The 26,498-nt window shown below is 43.2% G+C and overlaps 1 protein-coding gene across 2 annotated transcripts; it reads right to left on the bottom strand.

Moving 5' to 3' along the window:
• Window positions 1-382: 382 nt before the first annotated feature.
• MAP6D1 (MAP6 domain containing 1) lies at window positions 383-11,815 on the bottom strand. 2 transcript variants are annotated; one of them, XM_081910264.1, is made up of 4 exons: window positions 10,629-11,815; window positions 8,160-8,277; window positions 4,383-4,424; window positions 383-3,251 (listed from the first exon to the last, which is right to left on the bottom strand). In XM_081910264.1, exons 1-3 carry the CDS (start codon window positions 11,246-11,248, stop codon window positions 4,413-4,415), a joined length of 750 nt encoding a protein of 249 aa, XP_081766390.1. In that variant the 5' UTR covers window positions 11,249-11,815; the 3' UTR covers window positions 383-3,251; window positions 4,383-4,412. The 2 variants fall into 2 exon arrangements, with proteins under 2 accessions (XP_081766390.1, XP_081766389.1); XM_081910263.1 differs by lacking the exon at window positions 4,383-4,424 and having other exon boundaries at window positions 10,629-11,813.
• Between the last annotated feature and the right edge of the window lie 14,683 nt (window positions 11,816-26,498).

Raw genomic sequence — 26,498 nt, forward strand, 5'->3', positions numbered from 1 at the left:
TGGAATTCAACCAGTGCAGATTTCAGCTACACTCTCAGTTCCCTAAAGCAGATAATAGATTACAAATGTTATTGCTCCTTGGTATACATGCAAACCATCAAAATGTTTTAGTACTCCAAACAGTTTCCATTAAACTGAAGACTGAAAAAGAACCTGTAGCCAAAATACATTTTTATTAAATTTATCTTTTGACTCCATAAAATACAAACTTCATGTATAGCTGCTTTGTTGTCATCTTTTTTTTTTCCTTTTAAGAAATCTTATTAAATTAAAAACAGAAACCAAATAGGCAGTGTGGTTTTCTTTTGTCTGTTTAGTAAAAGTCTGGATTGCAAATAACTGAACCAGTTAAAACTCAACTGCTTAAATATATCAGAAATCGTCAAGCAGAATAAACAGGTTTTTACTCAGAAACATTCAACATGCAACAAAGAATATTTTAACTATGTTCCTGAAAAACCATGATTCTTATCCCCATTCCCTTCCCCAAATTCTTTCTGCATGTGCTTACATTAGATATAGGGCCGTCTGCCAGATGGTCCCTGTATGAAATCTGAATTAGACAAGCACCCACTTGTGAAGTAGATGAAGAATGAGTTCCAAAAGCAGTTTGTGATATGGCATGATGTACGAAGAAAAATAAAATGAAATAAAAACTCCTATGGGGCACACCCAAGCCTTTGAGGGTGATGAAATCCTGTCAGGCACGTCAACACTAACACCAGTAGAGGGTGAGCTGACAATTATCTCTTTTTCTAGGAATCATAACTTGGAGTTTGGGACACCCAGTTTTCTAAGATTATACCCAATATGGTTCTTGCTTAGCCACTTATGAACAAATTGAATATACATGTTATCACAAACTTATTAATTCTAATGGGCAAATGTCAAATTCGAGTGCACCAGCGCAAAGCTCCCATGACTCCAATACAAACACACACATGTATAATTGGAGTAAGGGCCTTGGGGCCTCCCAAAGATCAAGTATTGCTTTTGGTTTTTTCCAGAGACCACCAATATGCAGTCAGCATTTGTGTGGAGCACCATGAAGACCCTGCTTGAATATAGCCCACCATAATTTGTCCACCAGCAGTGGGGAACCTGTGACCCTCCACATGTTGGTGAGACTACAACTCCCATCAGCCTTGACCACTGCCTGTATTGGCTGAAGCTGATGGGACTTGGAGGCCAACAACATTTGGTGGACCCCAGCCCACCACCAAAGGAGTGACACACTGAAGTCCCTAGGATCAGGACAATAGATCATTCTGACATTTGCAAATGTCAGTTGGCAATTAGTTATTTTGATAAAATATATACAATATATGAGGAACTGAACTAACACTAAGAAATGGTTTATTAAAAGAGCCTAGGCAAAAGCTGCTTTTGTCTCAATACGATTCAAAAATGTAGAATAATGAAATTTTAAAATGATCCCTGTTTGCAAATTATGTTATTATAATAGCCACTATGTAACATTTCTTTAGTACTAGCATTACCAATATGCAGGCAATAATTTAGGATTTTGAAGGCAATAAATTTTCTACCTTGCATTCTCAAAACAATTAATGATAACTAAAAGACTACTAAGCATACTCTTTTAAGGGGAAAAAATCATCTGTTCTCTCTATGTACAATATTTACATACATATTAAATAGCACTATTACAACTTGAATTGGTCATTGCTTTAACATCTGGTCCATTGCAATGTTGTGAGCTAAACAAGTTAGTGCTACCAGTTCCCAATAAAAGCTGGTACTTTTTCGGGAATGTTTCAATTTCCCTCCAATGGTTTTTTTTTCCTCCACAGGATGTAATAGTTTCCCCAACCCTAAAAATGTAACAGGTACTTCAGGGTGGCTATACCAAAGTTGTGGAATGCACTTCCTGGAGAAATACATAAATATACCTCAGTGACCATAAATGTGAGGTGTATCCTAGCTATTGTATGTAGGCCCAGCAGGACTGGTTGGTGCTGGGTATTAAAATTAGGAAATGTTTATGGTGCTGTGATCCTTTGGCTGTTATCTTGTGTTTTTAGTTATATTTCTATGGTTGTTGTTTTATTTAGATGCTTTAATGTACGCTGTCTCAAGGTCCTATTGAGTAGGCAGTGTACAAATAAATAAAGTCACCAAGCTTTTAAAAAATTTCTGTTTCACTCAGTAATACTGCTCTGGGGATTCTTTTCGCCTACTAAAGATGTGGGATAGAAATAAATCTCGACCAAGTCTTGATTTTCAGTTCCAGAATAAAGTATCTAGACCTTGGGGGGTATTCTAAAATGGATGTGAATATTGAGTCTGTATGCACACCAACTTAAGAGAAGCTTGTGCCTTGCCTCAGAAGACTGGGCTCTTAAGGAAATAAAAGGTTTTGGCCTATCCAGGAGGAAATGAAGCCGAGATGTGAGACTGTGAGTCCTAGGAAAACCTCTCTCCAAAAGAGAAACAATCTTGAAACCAACCACAGCTCCCATCAAAAGAGCTCCACAGAATGGAAGGAATCTAGTGAAGTATTTAACTGGAGTAAGGACCTCTGAAAGATAAAATATTGCTTCTGTTTGTTCAGAACCCTCTAAAATCCAGTCAGCATTTGTGTGGAGCACAATCTAGGGCAAACTGCTCAAGGGCCACCCTGTTCACCTTGAATGACCCTCAGCAAGGAGACATCAAAAGTCTTTGCAACAATATGATATATGCTTTGAGGTTGATCCCCAGATCTAAAAAGAAACAGCAATGTTCAAAAGCTACCGAGTCTCACTTTCATTTTCTTATCAGTGTGGCTATACAACATAGAGAGGGGAGTGTTTTACTATACACCTTACTCAGCCCTGCCCCATCGTGTTCTTCAGCATAAGCTTATAGCTTAAAATGCTGCTTTTTGCTGACCAGCGTCAGTATCTGGAATACTGAAGCCAGTCAGCCCACTGTTAATGAGCCTATTTCTATGAAAGTAGGTCATTCTCCCCTAGTATTTTCCACCATCTCCAACACTCAAGTGCTTTTTGATTTACATGTTCATAATAGATGCATAAATTCTGATATTCGCTGTAGCTGCTTTTAATAATCCTTGTTCTTATCTCAACACCACTCGTGAAAGTTGCATAGCTGTACATTTTCACAACCTTAACATTCAAGCTGCCTGGATGGGAAATGTGCATGATCCAGATTCATACATTGAGGATGCGAGATGGCGCCTGGAAAACGGCAGAAGGATTCGGAGAAAACTTAGTCTTCATTTCTGGAATCTGGAGAGAAGGAAAGACGCATGATTAGGTCCATTGCTACATACAAGAACATCTTCGTGGGCTCCAGTTACAGGCTGTAGACCTGTAGCAGAATATCAGTTTTGCATGCAGAAAATTGCACGTTCGATCCCCGGCATCACCCTGTTTGAAACCTTGAATAATCCCTGTCAGTCAGTGTAGACAGTACTGAACTAGCTGGGCAAACTGTCTGACCCAGTATAAGGCTTTTGTACCCATGTTCCTACCCTTCAAGAAGACTAAAAAGGGACCTGCTGTATCAGAGACATGCTCCTCCAGATATTGATGGACTCCAGCTTCCTTCAGCCCCAGTCAGCATAGCTAGTGGAAATTACAGTCTAGCAATATCTGGAAGGCCACAATTTGCCCACCTCTGCTCTACATGCTGGGAAATATTGAAGGGTCTTCTCACTATTCAAAAGATACTCTTATTGTCAGACCTGCAGCCAGCTTATACACTGATCTACAGACAGAATCCAGCCCTGTTATTAATACAAGGCCTGTGCACTGCAGAAAAATGGTATGTGACATAATTCAATGAGGTTTGGAGTCAAGAAGCTGAATTTTATTTGTGCTTATATTAGGCTGAGGGGAAAGAAGTCTTTTCCACAGCCACAAACTGTGCTTTGTGGACAAGACGGGAGGCTATATTCAAGTGAGGTGCCCGAGGGCTGGTTCAAAGAAATTCGCCCACTCGCAGCTGCTGCTGAAAAGCCCTTTAGATCCTTGGTGTCTTTCACATGCATGCAAGCTAAACCCCACACTTGGTTGGACCAGCTCACTGAGGAGAGCTCAGATGTTACTCCCTGCACATAAATGGCCAGGATGGGGCAGATCTTTTCAATTGCAATGATGGGCAAATGAGCTACGGAAAGGGCTGTACAGCATATGATTTGCATGCACAAAAGCCCCAGGGTCTCCAGGTGGGGCTGGAGAAGGTGACAGTTTGAAGAGAGAGCCAGTCAGTCAGTGTTGACAATATGAAGTTTGATGAACTAAAGGTAGCTTCCTGTAAGTACACTTGAACTGGTGGCGACCTTTCTGCCTGTGTAAGGCCAACATGCAAGCAGTAATAAGGGGGAAAGGGGAAGAGAACCCCTGAAAAACCCTTACCATGTTTAGAATTGCAGACTTTATTCTTCCTCAGATGCCTCCCTGAAGGAAAAGTGGTTTTTTTATTGATAGCTGGGGATAGGGTAGAATTGGAAGTAAAGCAACTCAACCCCGCTACGGGAGCTTTCTCCCAAGTATCTCCCATCCCAACACCTTATGACATTGACATAGCTGATCACGTCCATAACATCATGTTCATAATATGGCTGAGAGTTTAAATGCATAGTCAACTCAAAGTATCCTCCTCACAACTGGAATTTCACTTGATGTATGGAAATTGATTGAAGGAATAGCACAGATGCAAAAGCTTGGAGCCTTAGGAAACAAACCCTCCAAGCTATACCTGATCTGTTTAAAATAATGGGTTAAACACTGCAAAGTATATATTTCTGAAGATCACCTGAATCAATGGGTCTTAATAGTGCTGAGTTGTGGCCACAGAGAACCCTCTTTTTTCTGCATTCCTGTTTTAACTTGTTTCATGTTTTATAATGCTGTTAATTTTATATTCCACATTGGGATATTTTAATCACAAAGTGGCCTAGAAAGGTTTCCAAATAAGTAAGTAAAATCCTGAGACTTTTAAAGATGTACTGGTTAATAGTGTCTAGATCTGATTTTTCTATATAATGCCTCTGGATCCAAATATCTTTTTTATTTTTATTTATTTATGAATTTAAAAGAGTACAAAATACAGAACTGAAGAATAAAAGAAAAAGTGAAAGAAAAGGAAGGGGAAGGGGGGGAATAGATACATTACATTAATCCATAATTCTATTCCAATATTCTTTAACTAATCTACAGATCCACCACATATGATAAACGGTTCCATCCATAGCTTTTTCCCTAAGAGCATAGTAGGCCATGAATTTTAATCCTGTTTTCCATTGCTTCAATGGTTGAAAGCCATAAAGGTCTTTTCCTTTCTATCAGGTTCTTATATTTTCCCCAAACTCGATAAATATTTTTCCTAATTATGTGATTCATAAAATCTCATGTATTCTAGCTTTACTTTACCATGGAGATGCATGCCAACAAAATTTAATACCGTACCCCTCCAAGTCTAGCAGTTCAGTATTCTCCAACTTTATCCAATCTTTTAACCAGCAGAAACATGATGCTTCATAATATAAATGCAAATCTGGCAATGAGAAGGCTCCTATTTCCCTAGTGTCAATCAATATCTTATATTTAATTATTGTTCCCCCCCCCCCTGCCAGATAAAACTAGAGATACTGGATCTAAACATCTAGGGCTCAAGTTCAGACCGTCTCATTCCTTGGCTAATGCTTAATTTATTCAGGACAAAGAAAATACCATATTTTTGCTCTATAAGACTCACTTTTTCCTTCCTAAAAAGTAATGGGAAATGTGTGTGCGCCTTACGGAGCAAATGCAGGCTGCGCAGCTATCCTAGAAGCCAGAACAGCAAGAGGGATTGCTGCTTTCACTGTGTAGCGGATCGATCCCTCTTGCTGTTCTGGCTTCTGAGATTCAGAATATTTTTTTTCTTGTTTTCCTCCTCCAAAAACTAGGTGCGTCTTGTGGTCTGGTGCGTCTTGTAAAGCGAAAAATACGGTAAGTCTTGTGGACAATGTCCCATGTGTCTGAATCTAAATTAATATCTCTGCTCCTCTGTAACGTGGAAATATGGGGTCCTGGAAAGAAATTCTATGGACCTTGAACAAATTCTGAATACAGTGGTACCACTGGTTACATACGCTTCAGGTTACATACGCTTCAGGTTACAGACTTTGCTAACAAAGAAATAGTACCTCAGGTTAAGAACTTTGCTTCAGGATGAGAACAGAAATCGTGCTCCGGCGGCGCGGCGGAAGCAGGAGGCCCCATTAGCTAAAGTGGTGCTTCAGGTTAAGAACAGTTTCAGGTTAAGTATGGACCTCCAGAACGAATTAAGTACTTAACCTGAGGTACCACTATAATATATATATATTCTTCACTTTGCTTATTCCCCAGCACAGTCATCAGTCTGTTAAAGGACAGAGGTAGGTGAGATATCAGTTACTGCAGGGGCTCAGCACCTTCAAATTTGAACTGCCTCACAGTATCTCCACCAGACGTTTGAATATCCATCAGCTACAGCTAGTATAGCTGTGCTGGCCAAAACTGGTGGCAGCTAATAGTCCAAAATACCAGGAGGGTACCAGGTTGGGAAAGGCTGTTTTGTGGAATTAAGGGGTCATTGATTTCTTGAGCAAGCTAGAAAAGCAAAAACTCATCCATAATCTGTGGGCTTCCACAGTTAGAAACTTAATCTTGCCTTCTGCATAGTTGATTTAGCTACCAGAATTTTGTCAGCTGCTAAATCCTTGGTTAAAAACAAACTGGGGAACCTTAAATGGAAACAGGACCTGGCTGCTATATAATTTCATCAGGAGCTCTCCTTCTTCAAGGATGATTTTAAAATGGAGAACTACCTACCTAAATTAATACATTGCCCTCCAGGGATGGCTTTTCTGCATTAAGATATCAATCACAGCCTACAAAGGTGCTTGAAGGTCGTCACCAGATTAGTCTTGAATGGCGCCAGTGTATTTGTGATTCTGGAGATAGCGAGGATTTCCCAGATATTAGACAGAGATGGCTTTCTGCAGGGAGAATTAGTTCTGTGCCCATTATAGCCAAAATTACATTTAAATGGCAAGGGGATTATGAGATGTATAGCCTTGTTTGCCCTCATAGCAAGCAGAATTAGAGCCAAACGGATTAGCCTTTAGGGCAGCAATTGAGTGAAATTACTGCTGTCTTACTGGTGCGATTTTTCAAATAACAGTTTGTTTATCAACTATATTGTTATAATAGATGGTTATGATAATTCTGTATGAATTGAGTATAATGCATGTTTGTATTTGTTTTGTTTTCAATATACCCTTTTTCTGGCTCCTTTCATTAACCAACTTGATTGACTGACTGCAGAAAAGCTATCCAGCAATAGACCACTTTAAGCTGTCAGATCCTGGCCCTAATTCAGCTCTAGTTGTGGGTACCAACTCCTAGCTTCAAATTAAGTTATGAATCCCTACCTGCATAAAAAACACACACATCTAGCCAGCTCAATGGGGCCCAGATGAGCATCATAATAAATATGGGGTGCACATCTGGATGCACATCTGCAGAGGAGCTCCCTTGCTGAATCATGGCACTGGCCTTTTTGATAGGTTAGCTACTCTTTTTGAAAGTTGAAGCATTACTTGTAATGTGTTACTATTTTCCTGAGTCCCACTCTGTGGAGATCACAGAGGGTCCCTAGACGTTTGACAGTCTATTGATCCCTGTGCCACCACTGTGATTGCTTCCCCACTGCCACCAACCCGTTTCTCTAGGTACACACGGAGTCCAGACAGTTGTTAACATTAAACCAAATAAACAAGTTTATTTTATAAGCATTAACAAGTTTATGGTTTCAGATAATTTTTCTTGTCAGTTTCTTAATCTTAGTTTCTTTACCAGCCTATACCTTCCTAATAACTTCTAAACGATTATCCCAACTGTCTATCTGACTCCTCTTAACAGATTCTCTCACTCTCTCACATCAACCTATCCCAACCCACAGACTTATCCTTCCTCTTCTCTAACACTTGACTGACTCCTTAACAACACTAACTCTTAACTCTAACTTATCCCCTTGGGTTCCCACTTGCCAATCACTTCACACTCATTTAACCCTTTCCATATGACCCAACATGATGTCACCTAGGAGGGCAAGCGTCACACACTCACACTAGCAAACACTTGCATTTTGCAAAGTTCATTTACCTTAAAGTCTGCTTTGTAGCTGGATTCTTGCGCAAAGTGATCCTCTGGAATAATGAAACCCTGTGTCGTCTTTGTAGGCCTTGATCGTTTTGCTCCAGTCCATGGACGATACTCATGCCTAAAATGAATTTGTAAAGTGAAATAAAGGTGTCTAAAGGTTAAAAAAGTGGGTACTGCTACTCGGAAGTAGACAAAATTAGCTTGCTTATAATGTTGGAAAAGGTAAACTGCAAATATATATCCACATGTATTTTTTTTAATTTACTTTGCTCTTTCATCCACCTCAAAATAATATAAAATTAACAGGAAACAATTTGAAAGCAAAGGAAAATGAGGCATCGAGAACTGGTGCTGAAATCTTTGCCCCTCGCCTTGTATTGGAATACCTACAGACATTACCTGCTCCCAGGCAAATGCCTTAACCTTCCGTACCCTTGATAACAATTGAACACCTTTGCTGTTTAGAGAGAGACACTTGATTCAGATTCAACAGCGAGCATTATCAATACACCACTGACATCCTATTAATTGCTTGGCCAGCATACAAAACCATGCTGTGCACAGGACAGCTGTCCTTTGCCAGAACAAGCTGAGTCAAGATTAAAAACAAATTAAAAGGCATTTGGGGGGTTTTTAAGAGCCAGATTTCCAGAGAGTTAAATAATCTGGGGAGCAGGAAAGCAACCAGTGAGCCAGCCTGAAGGAAGTCTGTCTGCACTCAGAAGGGGAAAAAGAAAGGGCTGGGTCAAGCCAGGGCTTTTTGAAAGCCTGATCTGATAATCTCACTGATTGCATGATGCCCTGTCTGTAGCATCAAGGTCTTGCTGGTGAGCCCTGCAAGATAAGGCAGAGACAGGACCCCAGCACCTGGAAAAGAGGCAGAAAGTGCTCACCTGAGAGAAAGAACAGGAAAGACAAAAACATGCTCTGCTATCTGTTTCCTATATATTCATTCAATACTCCACGCAATAGTGATTTGTATTCTTCCCAGTGGATCATAGTGGAAGAGGGAGAGCAATGCATTTGGGAATTAAGTCTTGCAGACTGACAGCTGTATCCAACTATTATACTCAAGAGAGTAGACCCATAAAAAGAACTTTCTGGCAGTAAGAGCTCCACTGGCTACCTCAGAAGGCGGTGGACTCTCCTTCCTTGGAGGTTTTTTAAGCAGAGCTTGAATGGCCATCTGTGAGGAATTTTTTAAACTGGGATTCCTGCATTGCAGGGGGCTGGACTAGATCACCCTTTCCAGCTTCAATCAAAAGACTTGACTAATTTGTCAATTGATTTCAGTGGGTCTACTCTTGAGTATGACTTAGTTGGATACAATCCTATGTAATTCTATCTCCCTTTTAAATAAATACTGGGGTTAGCAGCTGCAACATTTATTCATAGGCAATATATTTAAGCTGTTTGGATGCTTTTTTAAAAAGGAAAGCATTGCGATGCCTAGGAATGTGCATGGGGGGAAAACTGGGAAAGTATTTCAATGTGATTTGGAAAGTACTATGGAGTTCTCAGTATAAGAGGAGCCGTTTATCCATTGTCAGCTTGTTGGGTTCTGGAAAGCCTTACTTCCTGAACCAAGATTTGGTGGTGGTGACCTGGACTACTGCATGTATCTTGCCTAACAGAAAGCACTTCTGTACAGTGGCGTAGCGTGGGGGGTGCAGGGGGGGGCCGGCCGCACCTGCCGCAACATCTGGGGGTTAGGGTTAGGGGGCGCAAATCCACGGGTTAGGGGGCACAAATTACTTGCCTTGCCCTGGGTGCTGACAACCCACGCTACACCACTGCTTCTGTATAGCGGAAAAACAAATATGTGGTCAGTGGGAGTGAGGGGGACCTGCATATATATTGCCACATGTCAGCAACTGCACACAGAAGCATGTTGCTTCACTGAGATGCCACAAGGACTCTACCCTTTCAAGTGAATGTACCAGGACTGGAGAGACCCAGGTTAACATTTCCCCCAGTCATGAAGCTCACAGGGCAACCTTGGGCCAGTCATTCAGTTGCTCATCCTAACCTACTTCTAAAGATGTAACTGGAGAAATGGAAGCATGTACTTAGTTCATCGGAGGATATGCAGAAAAACGAGTGTGTAAATGGCATAAATGAAATGTGTTTAAAAAAGAAATACGGTCAAGCAGGCAATGAATGCAATACAGAAACCTACCAAATGCAGGTTCCCTACTCCTATTCCCCCGCACAGAAATGCTTTATCTGCAGAAAACGGTTAACCCTTTGCGAGGAAGATGAAGTGAATGTGCTCCATACATGCTCAGGGACACCCTTTTCCTTTGCGTCTTTATTCCTTCCAGGGCTGAGCTCTGGCCCGTGTGTGTAAGGGATGGGGTAGGGGATAAGTGGAAATGTTCTGCAGGAGCTAAGCCCTGCTAAGAAAGAGAACCCCTCCCTCGCCAAAAAGAATCCCCGGCAGCGGCCCCGATTCAGCGCGTTACCTACCTGTAGGAGGAGGTTTCGGGGCCGCCTGGCGGCGAAGAGGAGGACCACACCTGCTTAAAGCCGCTGTACTTGCTGCCCACCACCTCCTGCCCGGCCGCCGGCAGCACGTACACGTGGGAGCCCCCCGGGATCGCGGCGTGGGAAGGGGCGGCCGGGGCGGCAGCGGCGGCGGCGGGGGGCGCCCCGGGGGCTTCCACCCGCCTGTACTCCCCGATCCAGGGCAGGGCGTCCCGCTTCTGCACCGGCCACGCTTGGAAATCCTGCTGGTACTGAGTCTCGGCGGCGAAGGGCTCTTTCCGGTAGCCGCCGCGCGTCTTCTTCGACGGCTTCCTGGCGCCCCCCAGGCCGTCCTGCAGCGACGGGGCGGACGCCGAGACGGGCAGCGAGGCGGCGGCGGGCGCCCGCGGGTGGGTCTGGTGGGGGCGGCTGCTGGTGCTGCCACCTGTTGGGATCCGAGGCGGAGGCGGCGGCGGGGCGCCGGCCGTGTCCGTCCCCTCGTCGGCCGGCTCGTCGATGTCGGAGTAATTGTGGATGGTGAGCGGCACGGCCAGGTCCGACTTGTCCAGCTGGTTCCAGAAGCGCGCCAGGCAGCACACTCGGCTGATGCAGGGCCAAGCCATGGCGGCGCCACCATGCACGGATGCGGGGACGGGAGGAGATGGAGGGAGCAAGAGAGGGAGAGGAGGGGGAGTTCTGCAGCAAGAGTGGCGGCTTCCCCCCCTGCGCGCAGCAACGCTCCCAGCTCGCCCCGTCGCTTGCCAATAGCAGCACCTCCTCCTGCCCACTTGCTTGCTCGCTGGCTTCCACCCCCCTCCCCACTCTTCTCTTTCTCCACCCCCCCTCCCCACTTGGGTCAATATCAGTCCCTCTTTAGAAGGCTGCCAAACACGTGATGCCCCTGTGCACCATCACCGCCCCCCCCCCCGCGACAGAAGGAGCTTAATGCAGCAGCATCTGCCAGGGATACAAAAAGAACTGGGGAGGGGGGAGCAGAGGGAAGTGGGGGGCGACACACACATAGCCCCGGTCCCAGAGCTTTGTGCCATCCCTTCCAAGGGCTTGGCGCTCTCTCTAGGAAATGCCCTGCACCGCTTGCCTCTTGAATCGAAGGCAGCCCGGCTCCATCGGTATGCAGATCGACGCGCCTTTAAAGAGATGCTAATAAAGGTTCGATTATGCTGGAAGTGCATGTCCACTGCAATCCGTGATTGGCAGTTGGTGGGGGGGTGATTAGATCGGGTGGGGGGGAAGTTGGAATAGTCGCTAGGGTGACCCAACATGAATCAAAGCAAAAGGGAAAAGAGGCAAGGTCTTTAGGATATTTTCCAGATGTTCACAAGAGAACTTGGGGCCATATGCACAAATTGAAGGAATGTGCACTGCTCAAACACTGAGATGAGCATTCCATTTCCTCCAGGCTCTCCTTAGCTTGCTCCTCTAGTGGTGTACACAAGTGTTGTTTTTTAGAAGCAAGGAAGAACGCACCTTCTGTCCAATAAGAATGCATGCCAAATACACACAAAAAGTAAAGGTGGCTGATGCCGAACACTCTGCATGGAACAACAGTTCACATGGCTTAGTATATGCTAGAAGCAAACTTTTTTTTTTTTTTGCATGTGTGAAGGAGATAATATCGTCTCCAGTGCACAGCAAAGCAACTAATCAAGGTGGAAGTTGTTCTTTGGAAAACAGGCTGAAATTTCCTGAGAGCGAGCTCCACTCAGACACAGTGGCACTACTTCCATATAAACATGCAAGGGATAAAGCTGTCAGCATCTTTACAGACAGCTAAAGGCTGCAATATAACTGACACTATCAGTTGCATAATTAAAATTCACCATTGTAAAAATCCTCCCAGCTGCAAGATATTGATTCTTATAAGATTAGTTCCAGTCAAGTAATGAAAAATGCACAGGATACAGGATTAATTAAAAGATACCTGTTTTAAAAGTGGATATCCCTGGTCAATGTGCTATTGTAGCACCTCTGCTTGTGGTTAACGCTTAGCTGGAATGAAATATTCAACGCAGCAATAGAGAAATTAAAATATTAATTTATTTGTCAGACAAATAAATGAGAGGCACAGTGGTATATGGTTACCAAGCTCTGGCCTGGCCTCCTGCCATTCTGGCCAGCACTTATATTCCCTTAATCCAGCCCCCTTTGCTCCTCCTGTGGCTGCCTCTGTCCAATCAGCCTGGTTGGAATTCCTATTGGCTGTTTGGTAGAACCAATCACAAAAGATACACCCACAAAAGATACACCCATTTCCTTGCCCTTATAAGGGAGACAAAGAGCTATATATATGACATATAAGTAATAATATATCTTACATGGAATCTTAATTACCAGCTCACCTCTTGCCCTATTGCCTTCTAAAACAAATGTTTAATCTTACATTTTTATGTTCAACAGATGTCAAGGATCTTGAGTTCACATCAACATTGAAAGATTTCCTTCATTTAAGGTTTCTAAACAAATGCCTGACAACTATATATCAAGAGTGCTTGGATGGCGTCTTCTGTCTGGCAGGGGGGCTAGGCTGGTGGCTGACTTAATTTCAGGATAAATACAACTCTTACAACCATATGAAATAAGAATCTAGCATTCCTTAAATCCTTTGCATAATTACATTTAAGCCAATATATTTAAGCTAATATATTTCATACATTATCATAGGTAGCCTCTTAAAAGAATAAAGCTTCTCAAAGTAAAAAGGAAGGAACTCAGTAAAAAACAGCTTTTAAAAGAAGCCTCTTTAGTTTACACTCCTCCTTTCACCCCCCTTTCCAGCCTAAAAATAAAGTAGAAAGAAGCTTCTTCTCCAGCCAAGCCAGTTGCCTTTCCCCAACATTTTATTGCCCTTTTTAACTCTCTCAGTTTGAGAAAGAAACAGCTTTAGAAGATTTCCTAAAAATGTTCTCTTTTTTCTGTCAGCTAAATGTTTTTCCCATTTGCTTCTGGCCTTAGAGAATTCAGCTCAAGGTTTAACGTGAGGCCCATTGGTATCATTTTACTTATTTACCCATTCTTAATAGTGTTTTTTCAGCCTTGGGGCAGCATATGTAATTCTCCCTTTTTATGACTTTGAGAATTGTTTTTTTCTACCATAAATCAATGGGGCCCTCTTGTCTTAGGAGAAAACCTCTTGCCAAGGTTTTTTCTGCCTGGCATGAAACATTTTGAAAATCTAAGCCCATTTAATTTAGGAACCTGATCAAGATATAAGCCAATATAAGTCTTGATTAAAAATGCAGTCTATATTCAGATGCCACATTCCCCCCTTTCAAGCTCAAGGACCTTCATCCCAAGTGTCCTTGATAGCTTGACCTTCATCATATTCCTGAGGTAAAGCTCTGTATAGGGCCATGATATGAGGTAGAGTTTCATTTGAAACCATCTTGCTAATTGTACTTCTAAAACATGAAATGATACATGGCATCATACATAAAACCATTACCACTACTGTCAAGAAAAACAAGCAAGACAATAATATCCCTTTAAGTCCTGTGACATTAGGTAACCAATTGGTGAGCCATCCCATATCCCATCCTTCCCATGTTTGTACTGGGACATGTGCTATATTCTCCATCTTTGTAGCCAACACACGGATTGCCTCACCATTATCTGAAATGTTAAAGCAACAGGCATTCCCTGTCAAGTTCAAGACTCCACATAAGCCTCCCTGCCTGGCAAGTACATAATCCATTCCCATTTTCAGCTGCAAAATGGCGGCTCTACTTTCATCCAACTGTTGTGCAATAAGTCTCAAACTCTGGGCCGTTGCATTGGTTACAAGTTCCACTACTGCTTGCAATCGAATTATTCTATTTAGATTATAAATAGGATCCCGTGCCCCTTGTATGAGCTCACCAGGATTCCAGGAGGCAGGATCATAATAGGCTATAATGCGCTCTGGCGGCCAATCATCAGTACCGCTCCAACTTTGGGTACTTCCTCCTGCTATATGAGAAATATCAGCGTTTCTTCGTGTACGCTTGGCCGAACTAGTGGGCATAATCCACATTGGTGGTAATACCCAACCCAAGAAACAAGTCCCACTCCATTTGGAAGGGAGTTTCTTGTATGCCCATTCTCCACATATCCACCACAACCATCGGGTCTGAGGTTTTTGGTACGTGGAGTGCATAAGGCGAAATATCAAAAGGGGTAGAGAGTTCACAGTGCAGTATGTTAGATTGCCTTTTTCTGTCACAGTTATGTTCCACACCACTTTCCATGCATGAATAAAAGGAGGTGCACAGGGCAAGGTATTCCGAGTTCGATACGTAGTACCGTTTGCCCAGGTTTGACTATTCTTAATATAATCCCAAGTATAGTGACAATGAGAAGAGCCTATCATGGTAGGATCAGCTGCATCTGATGATTTATGCACACAGATTTCCCCTTGCACAGGTATAACTCGTATTGGTTTAGTTGAGTTCCATCCGGGGAAATTCTGTACTTCTGTTTGGTGTGGCATTTCGCTTACCATACCAATGGCACTTAATGGTATTGGTAATAAGGGCATACCTCCCTCTGAATCATCTGGCCCAAGAGAGCAAACAAGGCAATTAGTCCTATTTGCAACATTGGCTACCATCTCAGCTAAGCCTACCCACATATTGTGGTCATGGCGGAATCCATATTTAGCAAATTTGGTCAGATTCATGGACCCTTCCCCTTCCCAAGGGATCAGGATTAATAATGAAATCATGTTGATGTCTAGCATATGCATTCCTTCCACAAAAGATTACCTTATTGTGATAGCAAATAATTATTAGCCCCAATATAATTCCCCCAATGACAGAAATGGGGAACCACCAAGACCAAAACATATATCCCGAGGATCCCCAATGAGTAATATCACTTATAATTGTTCCACAAGGGGGCAGTCAATCGATTGTATAAGAGAATCTTCCCGTTCACAATCGCTGGTTTAGACGCTCCTCAAGCTTCAGGCGTGCGCAGGTCAGCCAGCTTCCAGGTTGTGGCTGCAGCAGGCCGGTCGTCAAATGTTGCCCGTGACCTAGCCCGTTCCCGGTAGGGCTAGATACAGGGGTTTTTGGAGAGAGTTAGTTTTAAAGGATTAGAGGGGTCACCTTTGCATGTCCAACTGCCTTCGGACTTCTTCAAACGAGAGTGATGAATCCAGGGGGTCACCTCAGCTACCTTCACCGCTGTTGGAGTAGAGAGCAAGACGGTGTAAGGTCCACGCCATTTAGGTGCAAGTGGATCGCGTTTCCACTCTTTCACCCATACGCTATCGCCAGCCTGGAACTGATGAATCGGCTCAGCAATGCTGCACGGCGTGCGTTCGAGGGCCCACCTGTTAAGAGAAACAAAAACACGGGAGAGAGATTGCACTTGTCCCTGTGTCACATGGTCTCCTATTTGTTTAAGGTCAGCTGGAATATCCTGAACAAAGGAGGGCGGTCTCCCATACAGGAGCTCAAAAGGTGACAACTTAAGTCTTTTTGTGGGTGCACACCGAACACGAAACAGTGTTATGGGTAACACATCTACCCATCCCAATCCCGTTTCCTGGGTTAATTTTGCCAATTGGGTTTTCAGAGTCCGATTCATTCTTTCAGTTTTCCCTGAACTCTGAGGCCTATATGCTGCATGCAGTCTCCATTTTACTTGTAGGACTCGACATACATCTTGTACTACTTGATCAATGAACGCTGGCCCATTATCACTTCCAATGCATCTAGGTAATCCAAACCTTGGGATCAATTCAGTGAGGAGTCTCTTAGTTACCTCTCGTGCTTTTTCAGTTCGGGTGGGAAAAGCTTCAACCCATCCGGTAAGAGTATCTACAAACACAAGGAGATACTTGAATCCCTTAGAAGGGACCAGCTCTGTGAAGTCCACAATTAGGCTTTCCATGGGGACGTATCCCACATGCTGAATTCCAGGAGGTTGTACCGGTCCCTGCCTGGGATTGTTTTTAGCACAAAGAACACATTTCTGTGAAATGCAAGTTGCTAATTGTGATAGGTTAATAATATACAACTTCCGACTGAGACTCTCTCTGGTTGCAGTACCGCCAAGGTGAGTAGATTCATGATAATTTCTTACAATTGTGCCTGCTAGATGATGAGGTACATAAATCCTATTGTCCGGCAGGATCATCCAACCGTCCTTCACAACCGCTCCTTCCTGTTCAGCCCACTTCCTCTCTTCTGGGGTATAGTGAGGTTTAACTTCTTCTGGAACTACCTCTGGTATGAGGGCTGCTATAAATCCTCCCACAGGCTTTTGGGCTGCCTCTCGGGCTGCTTTGTCAGCAGCATGATTTCCTCTGGTTATTGGATCCCTTCCTCGTCCATGACCTTTGCAGTGCATTACAGCAATCTGTTCTGGAGCCCATACTGCTTCTAACAGGATTTCTACTTCAGGTCCATATTTCAAGGCCTTCCCGTGGGCTCCGATTAGACCTCTTTCTTTCCATAGAGCTCCATGTGCATGCAGGGTTAAGAAGGCATATTTAGAATCAGTATAGATGTTTGCCTTACATCCAGCTGCCAACTGCAGAGCTCTAGTTAAGCCTATAAGTTCAGCTTTTTGTGCTGAGGTGCCAGCAGGCAAAGCTTCAGCTTCCACAACTTCCTCATTGGTGACCACAGCATATCCTGCTCGTCTGGCACCTTCATGCAGGTAACTGCTACCATCCGTATAATATACAACATCTGGATTTTTCAATGGCTCATCTTTCAGATCAGGTCTACTGGAATAAACTTCATCCATTATTTGGAGACAATCATGTGATTCTTCATCATCTACCTCTGGTAGGGGCAGCAAAGTCGCTGGATTGAGCATATTCACTACTCGTAGATGAATCCTGGGATTTTCACACAATAGGCCTTGGTATCTAGCCATCCTTGGGTTCGTTAGCCAATAACTACCCTTATATTCCATGAGTGTCAGAACAGCATGAGGTACATTCACATACATCGTCTGGCCAAAGGTAAATTTATCAGCTTCTTTGACAAGGCTTGCAGTGGCCGCTACTGCCCTTAGGCATGGAGGCCATCCTTTTGCTACTGAGTCCAATTGTTTAGACAAATAAGCTACTGGACGGTTCCAACTTCCTAGTCTCTGGGTCAGGACTGCCGCTGCAATCCCATTCTGTTCATGTACATACAGCTGAAAGGGTTTTTCCGAATTAGGCAGTCCAAGGGCTGGTGCCTCCATAAGTCGTTGTTTGATAACTAAAAAGGCTTGTTTCTGCTCAGGTCCCCATACGAATGGGTCCTTTTCTGCACCTCGAGTGCTTTCATGTAAGGGCTTGGCCAGACTGCTGAAATCAGGTATCCATAGTCTACAAAACCCTGCTGTTCCCAGGAATCCTCTAAGTTGTTTTCTTGTGGTAGGTTCCTTGATAAGGCAAATAGCTTCTTTCCTCTCTGGTCTCAATGCTCGTTGTTGGTGTGAGATGTCAAAGCCCAAATATTTGACCTTTTCTAAACATAACTGTGCCTTTTTCTGGGAAACTCGGTAGCCAGCTTCCCAGAGCAAGTGGAGCAGTTCCTCTGTCCCTTCTTTACAGGTATCAAAATCCTTTGCCGCTAATATAAGGTCATCTACATATTGCAGAACCACCTTTTCTCCCGGTATTGAGGGGTAACTTGTTAGATCCCTCGCCAAGGCAGTGCCAAATAAAGTTGGGGAATTTTTGAATCCTTGGGGCAATCTTGTCCAGGTTAGCTGGCCTTTTGTTCCTGTTAAAGGGTCTTCCCACTGGAAGGCAAATATAGGTTGGCTCTGTGGTGCCAGCCGGCAACAGAAGAATGCATCTTTCAAGTCCAATACAGTAAAAAATGTTGCTTCTGGTGGGATCAAACTCAGCAAGGTATATGGGTTTGGTACATTTGGGTGCAAGGTCTCGATAGCCTGGTTTACGAGCCTCAAGTCCTGCACTGGCCTGTATTCATCTGTCCCAGGTTTTCGAACAGGCAAAAGGGGTGTGTTCCATTCTGATTGGCAAGGCTTAAGCAGACCATATTTTAATAGGCGGTCCAAATGTTTCTGGATGCCCTCTGCTGCTCGCCGGGGTAAGGGATATTGCTTTACAGATACAGGGGTAGCCATAGGTTTTAGGGTTACTACAATTGGAGCTATATTCTTAGCCATTCCTGGTGGGCTATTTTCGGCCCATACTCCTGGTGGCACCTGTAGAGTTCGGAGGAGCTTGTTTAATTCTGTATCCAATGTGGGTTGGACTTGCAAGGCTGACATTAGGCGCCATGATTGTTCCTTAGGTACTGAGAGGGTAATTATTCCTGCTGCTTTTGATGGCAGTTTCATTTCTGGACCTCGAGGAGTGAAGGTGATTTGGGCCTGCAATTTGGACAGCATATCTCTGCCTAAGAGAGGTATTGGACACTCAGGTATATACAAAAACTGATGGGTTAAACGATGTCCCCCAATCTGGCATTCCAAAGGTTGGAGGAAAGACCTCTTAGCTGACTGTCCAGTGGCACTTTTAATGACTACACTTTTGGATGCCTTTTTCTGCAATAGTTCTGGGAGTACTGAGTATTCAGCCCCAGTATCAATCATAAAGTCTATTAAATGGCTCCCTAATTGAATCGTGACCGTGGGCTCCTGGAAGCCTAACTTTATGGAGTCCGGTCGTTCCTAGTCTTGGGTAAAATCCTCTTCTGCCAGTCCAATAAAATTGTCTCTACTCCGTCCCTGTCCTGGTCTCTGATATCTTCCATCTCGGATCATTCCCCGTCCCCGTCCCTGGTTTCTTGGGCCGGAGCCTGGGCCTGGGCCTGGGCCTGGGCCTGGGCGTACTTCTTCCAACCTCAAGGGTTCAGGACACTCCCGCTTCCAGTGACCCTCCTTCTTGCAATTTGCACATTGATTCCTTCCCAATGGTGGATTCCTTCCTCGCCCTCTCCCTCCATTTAAGGGGCGGTGGTCTTGCTTCACTGCTGTGGCTAGCATCACCATCTTTTCCTTCTGCCACTTCTTCTTCTCTTGTTTCTCAGCCTCATCCCTATTCCGATAAACTCGGCGTGCAATGGCCATAATTTGGCTCATCAGCATCCCTTCCCATCCTTCTGATTTCTGAATTTTCTTACGAATGTCAGAAGCACACTGGGCCACAAATGTAGCCGTAATCATTCTGCTGTTTTCAGGGGCTTCAGGGTCAAAAGGAGTCCATATACGATAGGCTTCCTGCAGCCTCTCTAAAAAGTCTCCCGGACTCTCATTTGGTTTCTGTTCTACTTCTGAAACTTTAGACATATTAGTGGGCTTCTGACATGCCCTGCGGATACCTTGCACAAGCGTCTGGCGGTAGGTGGTAAGTCTGGTCAGGTGAATTGCATTGTTTGGATCCCAATTAGGATCTTCCAAGGGAAAGTTGTCTTGGAGATGACGGTCAATATTAAAAATATTTCCCACTCTGGCCTGCTCACGCAAATATATCTGTGCCTTTTCAATTATGTCTCTCCTTTCCTCAGTGGTGAAAAGAGTATTTAGGAGCTGGCGACAATCTGTCCAAGTAGGGCTATGAGTATTTATTATTGAAGTCACCAAGTCCATCATAGCCTGAGGTTTTTCTGCAAAAGATGGGGTGTGTGTTTTCCAATTCATCAGATCCGTAGTTGTGAATGGAATGTACTGCAGGGTCGAAGTTCGAGGTGGCCGTGGTCCGGGTTGCCCGTTAACCAGCGCAGGCTCCTCAAGTGCATCAAATACTCTTCTAAGAGGGGCTACTACGTGACCTTTCTCTTCACTTTGCTCTAGGGGCCTCAAATCATAAGGGATGGTATCTGTTCCAAGGCGTTCTTTTAGCAGCTTTATACGCCTGGCTGTATTGCTTGCTGACCGATCAAGGTCTCCCTGTAACTTCTGTAATATTTCTCTAGGACTTGGATGTACAGGGGTTTGGGGTGGGCAATCAGTTGTTCCACTAAAGGAGACTTTAGATGGAGGTCTATTAGGAGTCACAGGTGGAATAACCACTTCTGCTTGGGCTTTATTATAGGACTCCAATGCCTCCTGAAGATATTTATCATAATCTATCAAGGAATCAAGCTCTGTGACTCCACCCCCATTATTCATTCCACTTTCTTGCCTCGGGGTTACAACTGGTGGAGTGTTTGGATTAGGCTCCCTTCGATGTGGAGCATAGGGGGGAGGTGGAAGCACCTCTTCCTCTGGTCCCTCAAAAATGGGTTTAAGTTTATTTGGCAAGATTCCTTTCCTAGCTTCAGCTTTTACAGCCAATAATTTGCATCGTTGGACTTTGCATTCCCTTATCCATGGAGGATTTTTATTTAATGTGCTCAGCCAGGAATCTATATATGGAAATTGTTCTGGGCACCCTCCAGTTTCTTTGGCGATATCAGACCAAAGTTTGCTTACTAAATTTATATCAAAGGTTCCCTGGGATGGCCATTCAGTATTTTGTTTTGGCCATTCTAGTTCACATAACGTTCTCAAGCGCTCTGGCGTCATTTTGACTCCATATGCCCCTGAGAAGGCTTTCTTAAAATTATTTAACATACACTCAAGAGGTGTATTTTCCCCCTTTGAACCCCCAACTCCCATTGTATGGCCCTGTGAAGTATCCACTCAGTCACTCACAGACACGCTTTGTGGGTTTCCTTGCCTAGTGAAGTCGCCTTACTAGGAACCGAAGTACTGCCCACTCCACACTCAGGTCAGCTACAGATTGCTCTGTACTTTCTCACACATACAATGCGCTGGATACTTCACCACACTCTACCTCCCAATTTTCCCTTTTCCTCCACCAGACCACCATCTGATGTACCCAACCACCTAGCGTACTCAGTTTCCCCTTACTGAGACGCAGAAGTTTGATCAAGACTTCTCTTCCTCCTAATTAATTGGAGGGCCAAAAATCCCTTTGTGCACTTACCCTTGGTTGGTTCCCTGTTTCCCCCGGTTCCGTCGCCGCCAGTGAGCAGGGTATCAGACAGACGAGTCTTCTGCGTTCCCCCTGGAAAAATTTACCAGTGCGCGCTTTGGGTAAGCAGTTGTCCTCTCTCTTGTACCCTGCCCAGTAGGGCGAAGGGGCTGCGTTCCAGCAGACCACTTATCCGAGTCACAGGGCACCATAAAATGTAGCACCTCTGCTTGTGGTTAACGCTTAGCTGGAATGAAATATTCAACGCAGCAATAGAGAAATTAAAATATTAATTTATTTGTCAGACAAATAAATGAGAGGCACAGTGGTATATGGTTACCAAGCTCTGGCCTGGCCTCCTGCCATTCTGGCCAGCACTTATATTCCCTTAATCCAGCCCCCTTTGCTCCTCCTGTGGCTGCCTCTGTCCAATCAGCCTGGTTGGAATTCCTATTGGCTGTTTGGTAGAACCAATCACAAAAGATACACCCACAAAAGATACACCCATTTCCTTGCCCTTATAAGGGAGACAAAGAGCTATATATATGACATATAAGTAATAATATATCTTACATGGAATCTTAATTACCAGCTCACCTCTTGCCCTATTGCCTTCTAAAACAAATGTTTAATCTTACATTTTTATGTTCAACAGATGTCAAGGATCTTGAGTTCACATCAACATTGAAAGATTTCCTTCATTTAAGGTTTCTAAACAAATGCCTGACAACTATATATCAAGAGTGCTTGGATGGCGTCTTCTGTCTGGCAGGGGGGCTAGGCTGGTGGCTGACTTAATTTCAGGATAAATACAACTCTTACAACCATATGAAATAAGAATCTAGCATTCCTTAAATCCTTTGCATAATTACATTTAAGCCAATATATTTAAGCTAATATATTTCATACATTATCATAGGTAGCCTCTTAAAAGAATAAAGCTTCTCAAAGTAAAAAGGAAGGAACTCAGTAAAAAACAGCTTTTAAAAGAAGCCTCTTTAGTTTACACTCCTCCTTTCACCCCCCTTTCCAGCCTAAAAATAAAGTAGAAAGAAGCTTCTTCTCCAGCCAAGCCAGTTGCCTTTCCCCAACATTTTATTGCCCTTTTTAACTCTCTCAGTTTGAGAAAGAAACAGCTTTAGAAGATTTCCTAAAAATGTTCTCTTTTTTCTGTCAGCTAAATGTTTTTCCCATTTGCTTCTGGCCTTAGAGAATTCAGCTCAAGGTTTAACGTGAGGCCCATTGGTATCATTTTACTTATTTACCCATTCTTAATAGTGTTTTTTCAGCCTTGGGGCTGCATATGTAATTCTCCCTTTTTATGACTTTGAGAATTGTTTTTTTCTACCATAAATCAATGGGGCCCTCTTGTCTTAGGAGAAAACCTCTTGCCAAGGTTTTTTCTGCCTGGCATGAAACATTTTGAAAATCTAAGCCCATTTAATTTAGGAACCTGATCAAGATATAAGCCAATATAAGTCTTGATTAAAAATGCAGTCTATATTCAGATGCCACACTATGTGATACTGTTAAATAAAAACATCATACTTCAAGAGAAACAGAATAATAATGCTGGGTTGGAACCAGAGATACATGAGCAAAAGAAGTTCTGGCATAGTGCTGTTTTGTGAACTATTGTGTAAGAACTAGTGGAATGCCTTGTGCAAATACAAGCACGCCTTTGGATTTCAGTTCAGTGCTGGATCTTGCCTCATGTCAGAACAACAAAAATCCCCTTTCTCTGTCAAAAAAGCACTTTCGAATCCAACCCATTTAGAATGCAGGACTCCTTTTCAATATGTTGCACTGGTTTCATTTTATACCATAGCAGGATCACAAATAAAACTGGGATCAGACTACCAATATGGGGAAAGAATTATAGACACAGGTGCATGCTCAATACTGTTTTAACTTCATGTTGTTGCTATCATCTACAATTATACCCTGCCCTTCTAACAAGTATTCAAGGCAGTTTACAATCAAAATCGCTCTTTCAATAAACATCTTAAATCCTTTACAGTGGTACCTCGGGTTACATACGCTTCAGGTTACAGACTCCGCTAACCCAGAAATAGTACCTCGGGTTAAGAACTTTGCTTCAGGATGAGAACAGAAATTGCATAGCAGCGGCACAGGAGGCCCCATTGGCTAAAGTAGTGCTTCAGGTTAAGAACAGTTTCAGGTTAAGAACAGACCTCTGGAACTAATTAAGTTCTTAACCTGAGGTACCACTGTATGCTCAAAGAATGAGGACATCTTCAAGGGAGTAATGATGTCTTTGTAGCCAATTTAATAGCTTGAGTGGATCATGTCTGTAGCAAATGGCTGAATCCAGAATTCCCATGAGCAGACCCATTCCTAATTTTCTTTCCTTGGGAGGTAGTGCTTGAAACTGCAAGGAAAATTGGTGAAAATCACCCTTCCCCACAGCAAAAGTCTTTGGATCTCAGCCCTTTCTACAAGTGGAAGGGGTAACTTCATTTACAGACAGGCAACTGGATCCAATCCTATGCTAATCCTCACTAAGCACAGCCTTGACAGCTTTTTCTCCATTCATACTTATTTAAAACTGGTTTGACTTTTTAAAAAAGCTATAGATAAACCATGCAGAAGGCATTCTATTGCTTTATTTCAAACAGTAGGGTTCAGAAGGAAATTGTGTTTATTGCCAGCAGCAAAACTTTTACATAGCCTAGCTTTAGAAAGAAATAAATTTAGGTACCGTAATTGCTAAATATTTAGGTTATTGCTAACACAATAAAATTAATCAAATACAAAAGCCTTATTATTTCAAAGTTATGGGGGAAAGGTGTCTAAACTTCCTGCTATACTGTACTATCTCTATAATTTTAATAGGTCAGTAAATCTGAATTCCCCACTCTATAGGATCTGCCATTTTTTTATGTATTGAAAAATGCTCTGAGGATATCTACTGAAGAGCAGAGCATAAATATATAAATAAAATGTAATGCACTTGAAAAATTCTAAAAATAGTGTTATAAATATGTGTTACAGGTTGCCTTTGGGATATCCTTCACCACCATAAAAAATGATCTATGATATTTAACATGACAGCTTTCCCTCACTATGCTTGCAGGAGTTAGTTTAATGATCTGACCAGAGGGTGGAAGGGTTGGCATTTGGCTAGCTAGCTAGCTATTGTCAGAAGATGGCCAATCATCAAGTATTTAAGGCCTAAGCCTAATAGAATCATTAGCAGAGACTGCTATTACAAAAAGTAACATATCCTAAGAGCTTCCTTCTCCCAAAAAGCTTTTCATTGCACTATGTTAAATCACAAGGAGGCCCCAACCCCTTTATCACAAAAGGTATAGGATCTGTGATACTTTTGTTTCTTGTGCTCTTGTAACAAGTAGGGTTGCCAACTTTTGTTTCCAAAATCCTGACATACTGTATAGGGCTGAATGCCTCTGAGCATTTTTTAGTCCTTTCCTCCCTTAGAGAAAATCTTCCTAAAAAGAACCTAAGGGCAGCATACCCTCCAACATTTCTCTCATGAAAATAGGGACATCCCATTCCATGATGATTATGTTACTATTTATACCCAACACATCTTACTGGGTTGCCCCAGCCACTCTGGGCAGCTTCCAGCATATATAAAAGCATAATAAAACATTAATAAAAACCTCCGTATACAGGATTGCCTTCAGACAGCTCGGGGGTTGGATAACTCCATACCCTCCAACATTTTTCCAATGAAAATAGGGGCATCCTATGGAAAAGTGGGACATTCCAGGATCAAATCAGAAATTGGGATGGCTTCTCTAAATCAGGGATGTCCTTGGAAAATTGGGACACTTGGAGGGTCTGGAACAGGCTGCCTTTCCTTTGTAGTGCCCGAGAGGGAGCCTGAAGTGAGATGTCAGGCAGCAAAAGCGGGGGAAGGGGAGAGAGAAAGAGGTTGGTTTCTATTCTGGTCTAGCTAAGTCATCTGTGTAGTCTTAATGAATGCTACTAGCAAATGGTGCCAGCCCCCATATTGTGGGGCTTCTTTTTTTTAGTAAGGGACTCGCCTGGAGCAGTCCACTGTGCATGCCCTTCCATTCACAGCCCAGACGTCCTGCAGCAAATGCATTTGTACTACTCCTGCCCACCCCACATATTTGAGAGGCCATAGCTTAGTTGTAGAACACAGCTTTGTGTGCGCGTATATATATATATATATATATATATATATATATATATATACACATACATATATATGCTTTCGTAGATTTTCACGGGTACAGGAATGCAGGTTTTGGTGTCCTCGGGTGTCTTCCCGTGTAAAAGTTGGGGTGTCTAGGCGACGTCAGGATATCACTCAAGAAATCACTCAAGATATCCCTCAAGTAATTAAGGAACAAAAGAAGAAAAGGCACACTAGCCTGGGAACTTCCTCTCTGCCCAGAACATTGGAGGCTATACACCACACCCCCTCAACAGTATTTATAGGAACTCAAACACTGAGATCCTGCTCTGTTCCAGTAACAAGAAGCCGAAAGCACCAGCCTGAAGATGACGAGTGAGACCTCGTCGAAACGTCGCCTAGACACCCCAACTTTTACACGGGAAGACACCCGAGGACACCAAAACCTGCATACATATATATATACACACACACACACACACACACACACACACACATATATATATATATGCCTAATAATATCAAACATCATTGCAGATTAAGACAAGGAGAATGATAAAGCAGTTTCTTAACCAGAGCTCTGTAGTATCAGGATCTTACTGTTGGCATCTTAATATACCGTATTTTTTGCTCTATAAGACTCACTTTTTCCCTCCTAAAAAGTAAGGGGAAATGTGTGTGCATCTTATGGAGCGAATGCAGGCTGCGCAGCTATCCCAGAAGCCAGAACAGCAAGAGGGATTGCTGCTTTTACTGCGCAGCGATCCCTCTTGCTGTTCTGGCTTCTGAGATTCAGGATATTTTTTTTATTGTTTTCCTCCTCCAA

This window comes from Podarcis melisellensis (assembly GCF_964234715.1).
Source record: "Podarcis melisellensis genome assembly, chromosome: 5".
NCBI lineage: Eukaryota > Metazoa > Chordata > Lepidosauria > Squamata > Lacertidae > Podarcis > Podarcis melisellensis.

Bases quoted from the DNA above. Each gene is read 5' to 3' on its own strand.
- MAP6D1 (XM_081910263.1), bottom strand. From the start codon at position 11,248: ATGGCTTGGCCCTGCATCAGCCGAGTGTGCTGCCTGGCGCGCTTCTGG. The intron at 8,278-10,628 runs GTAGGTAACGCG...AATTCATTTTAG, and splicing joins CCCGAAACCTCCTCCTACAG to GCATGAGTATCGTCCATGGA. The intron at 3,252-8,159 runs GTAAATGAACTT...CCTTCTCTCCAG, and splicing joins GCTACAAAGCAGACTTTAAG to ATTCCAGAAATGAAGACTAA.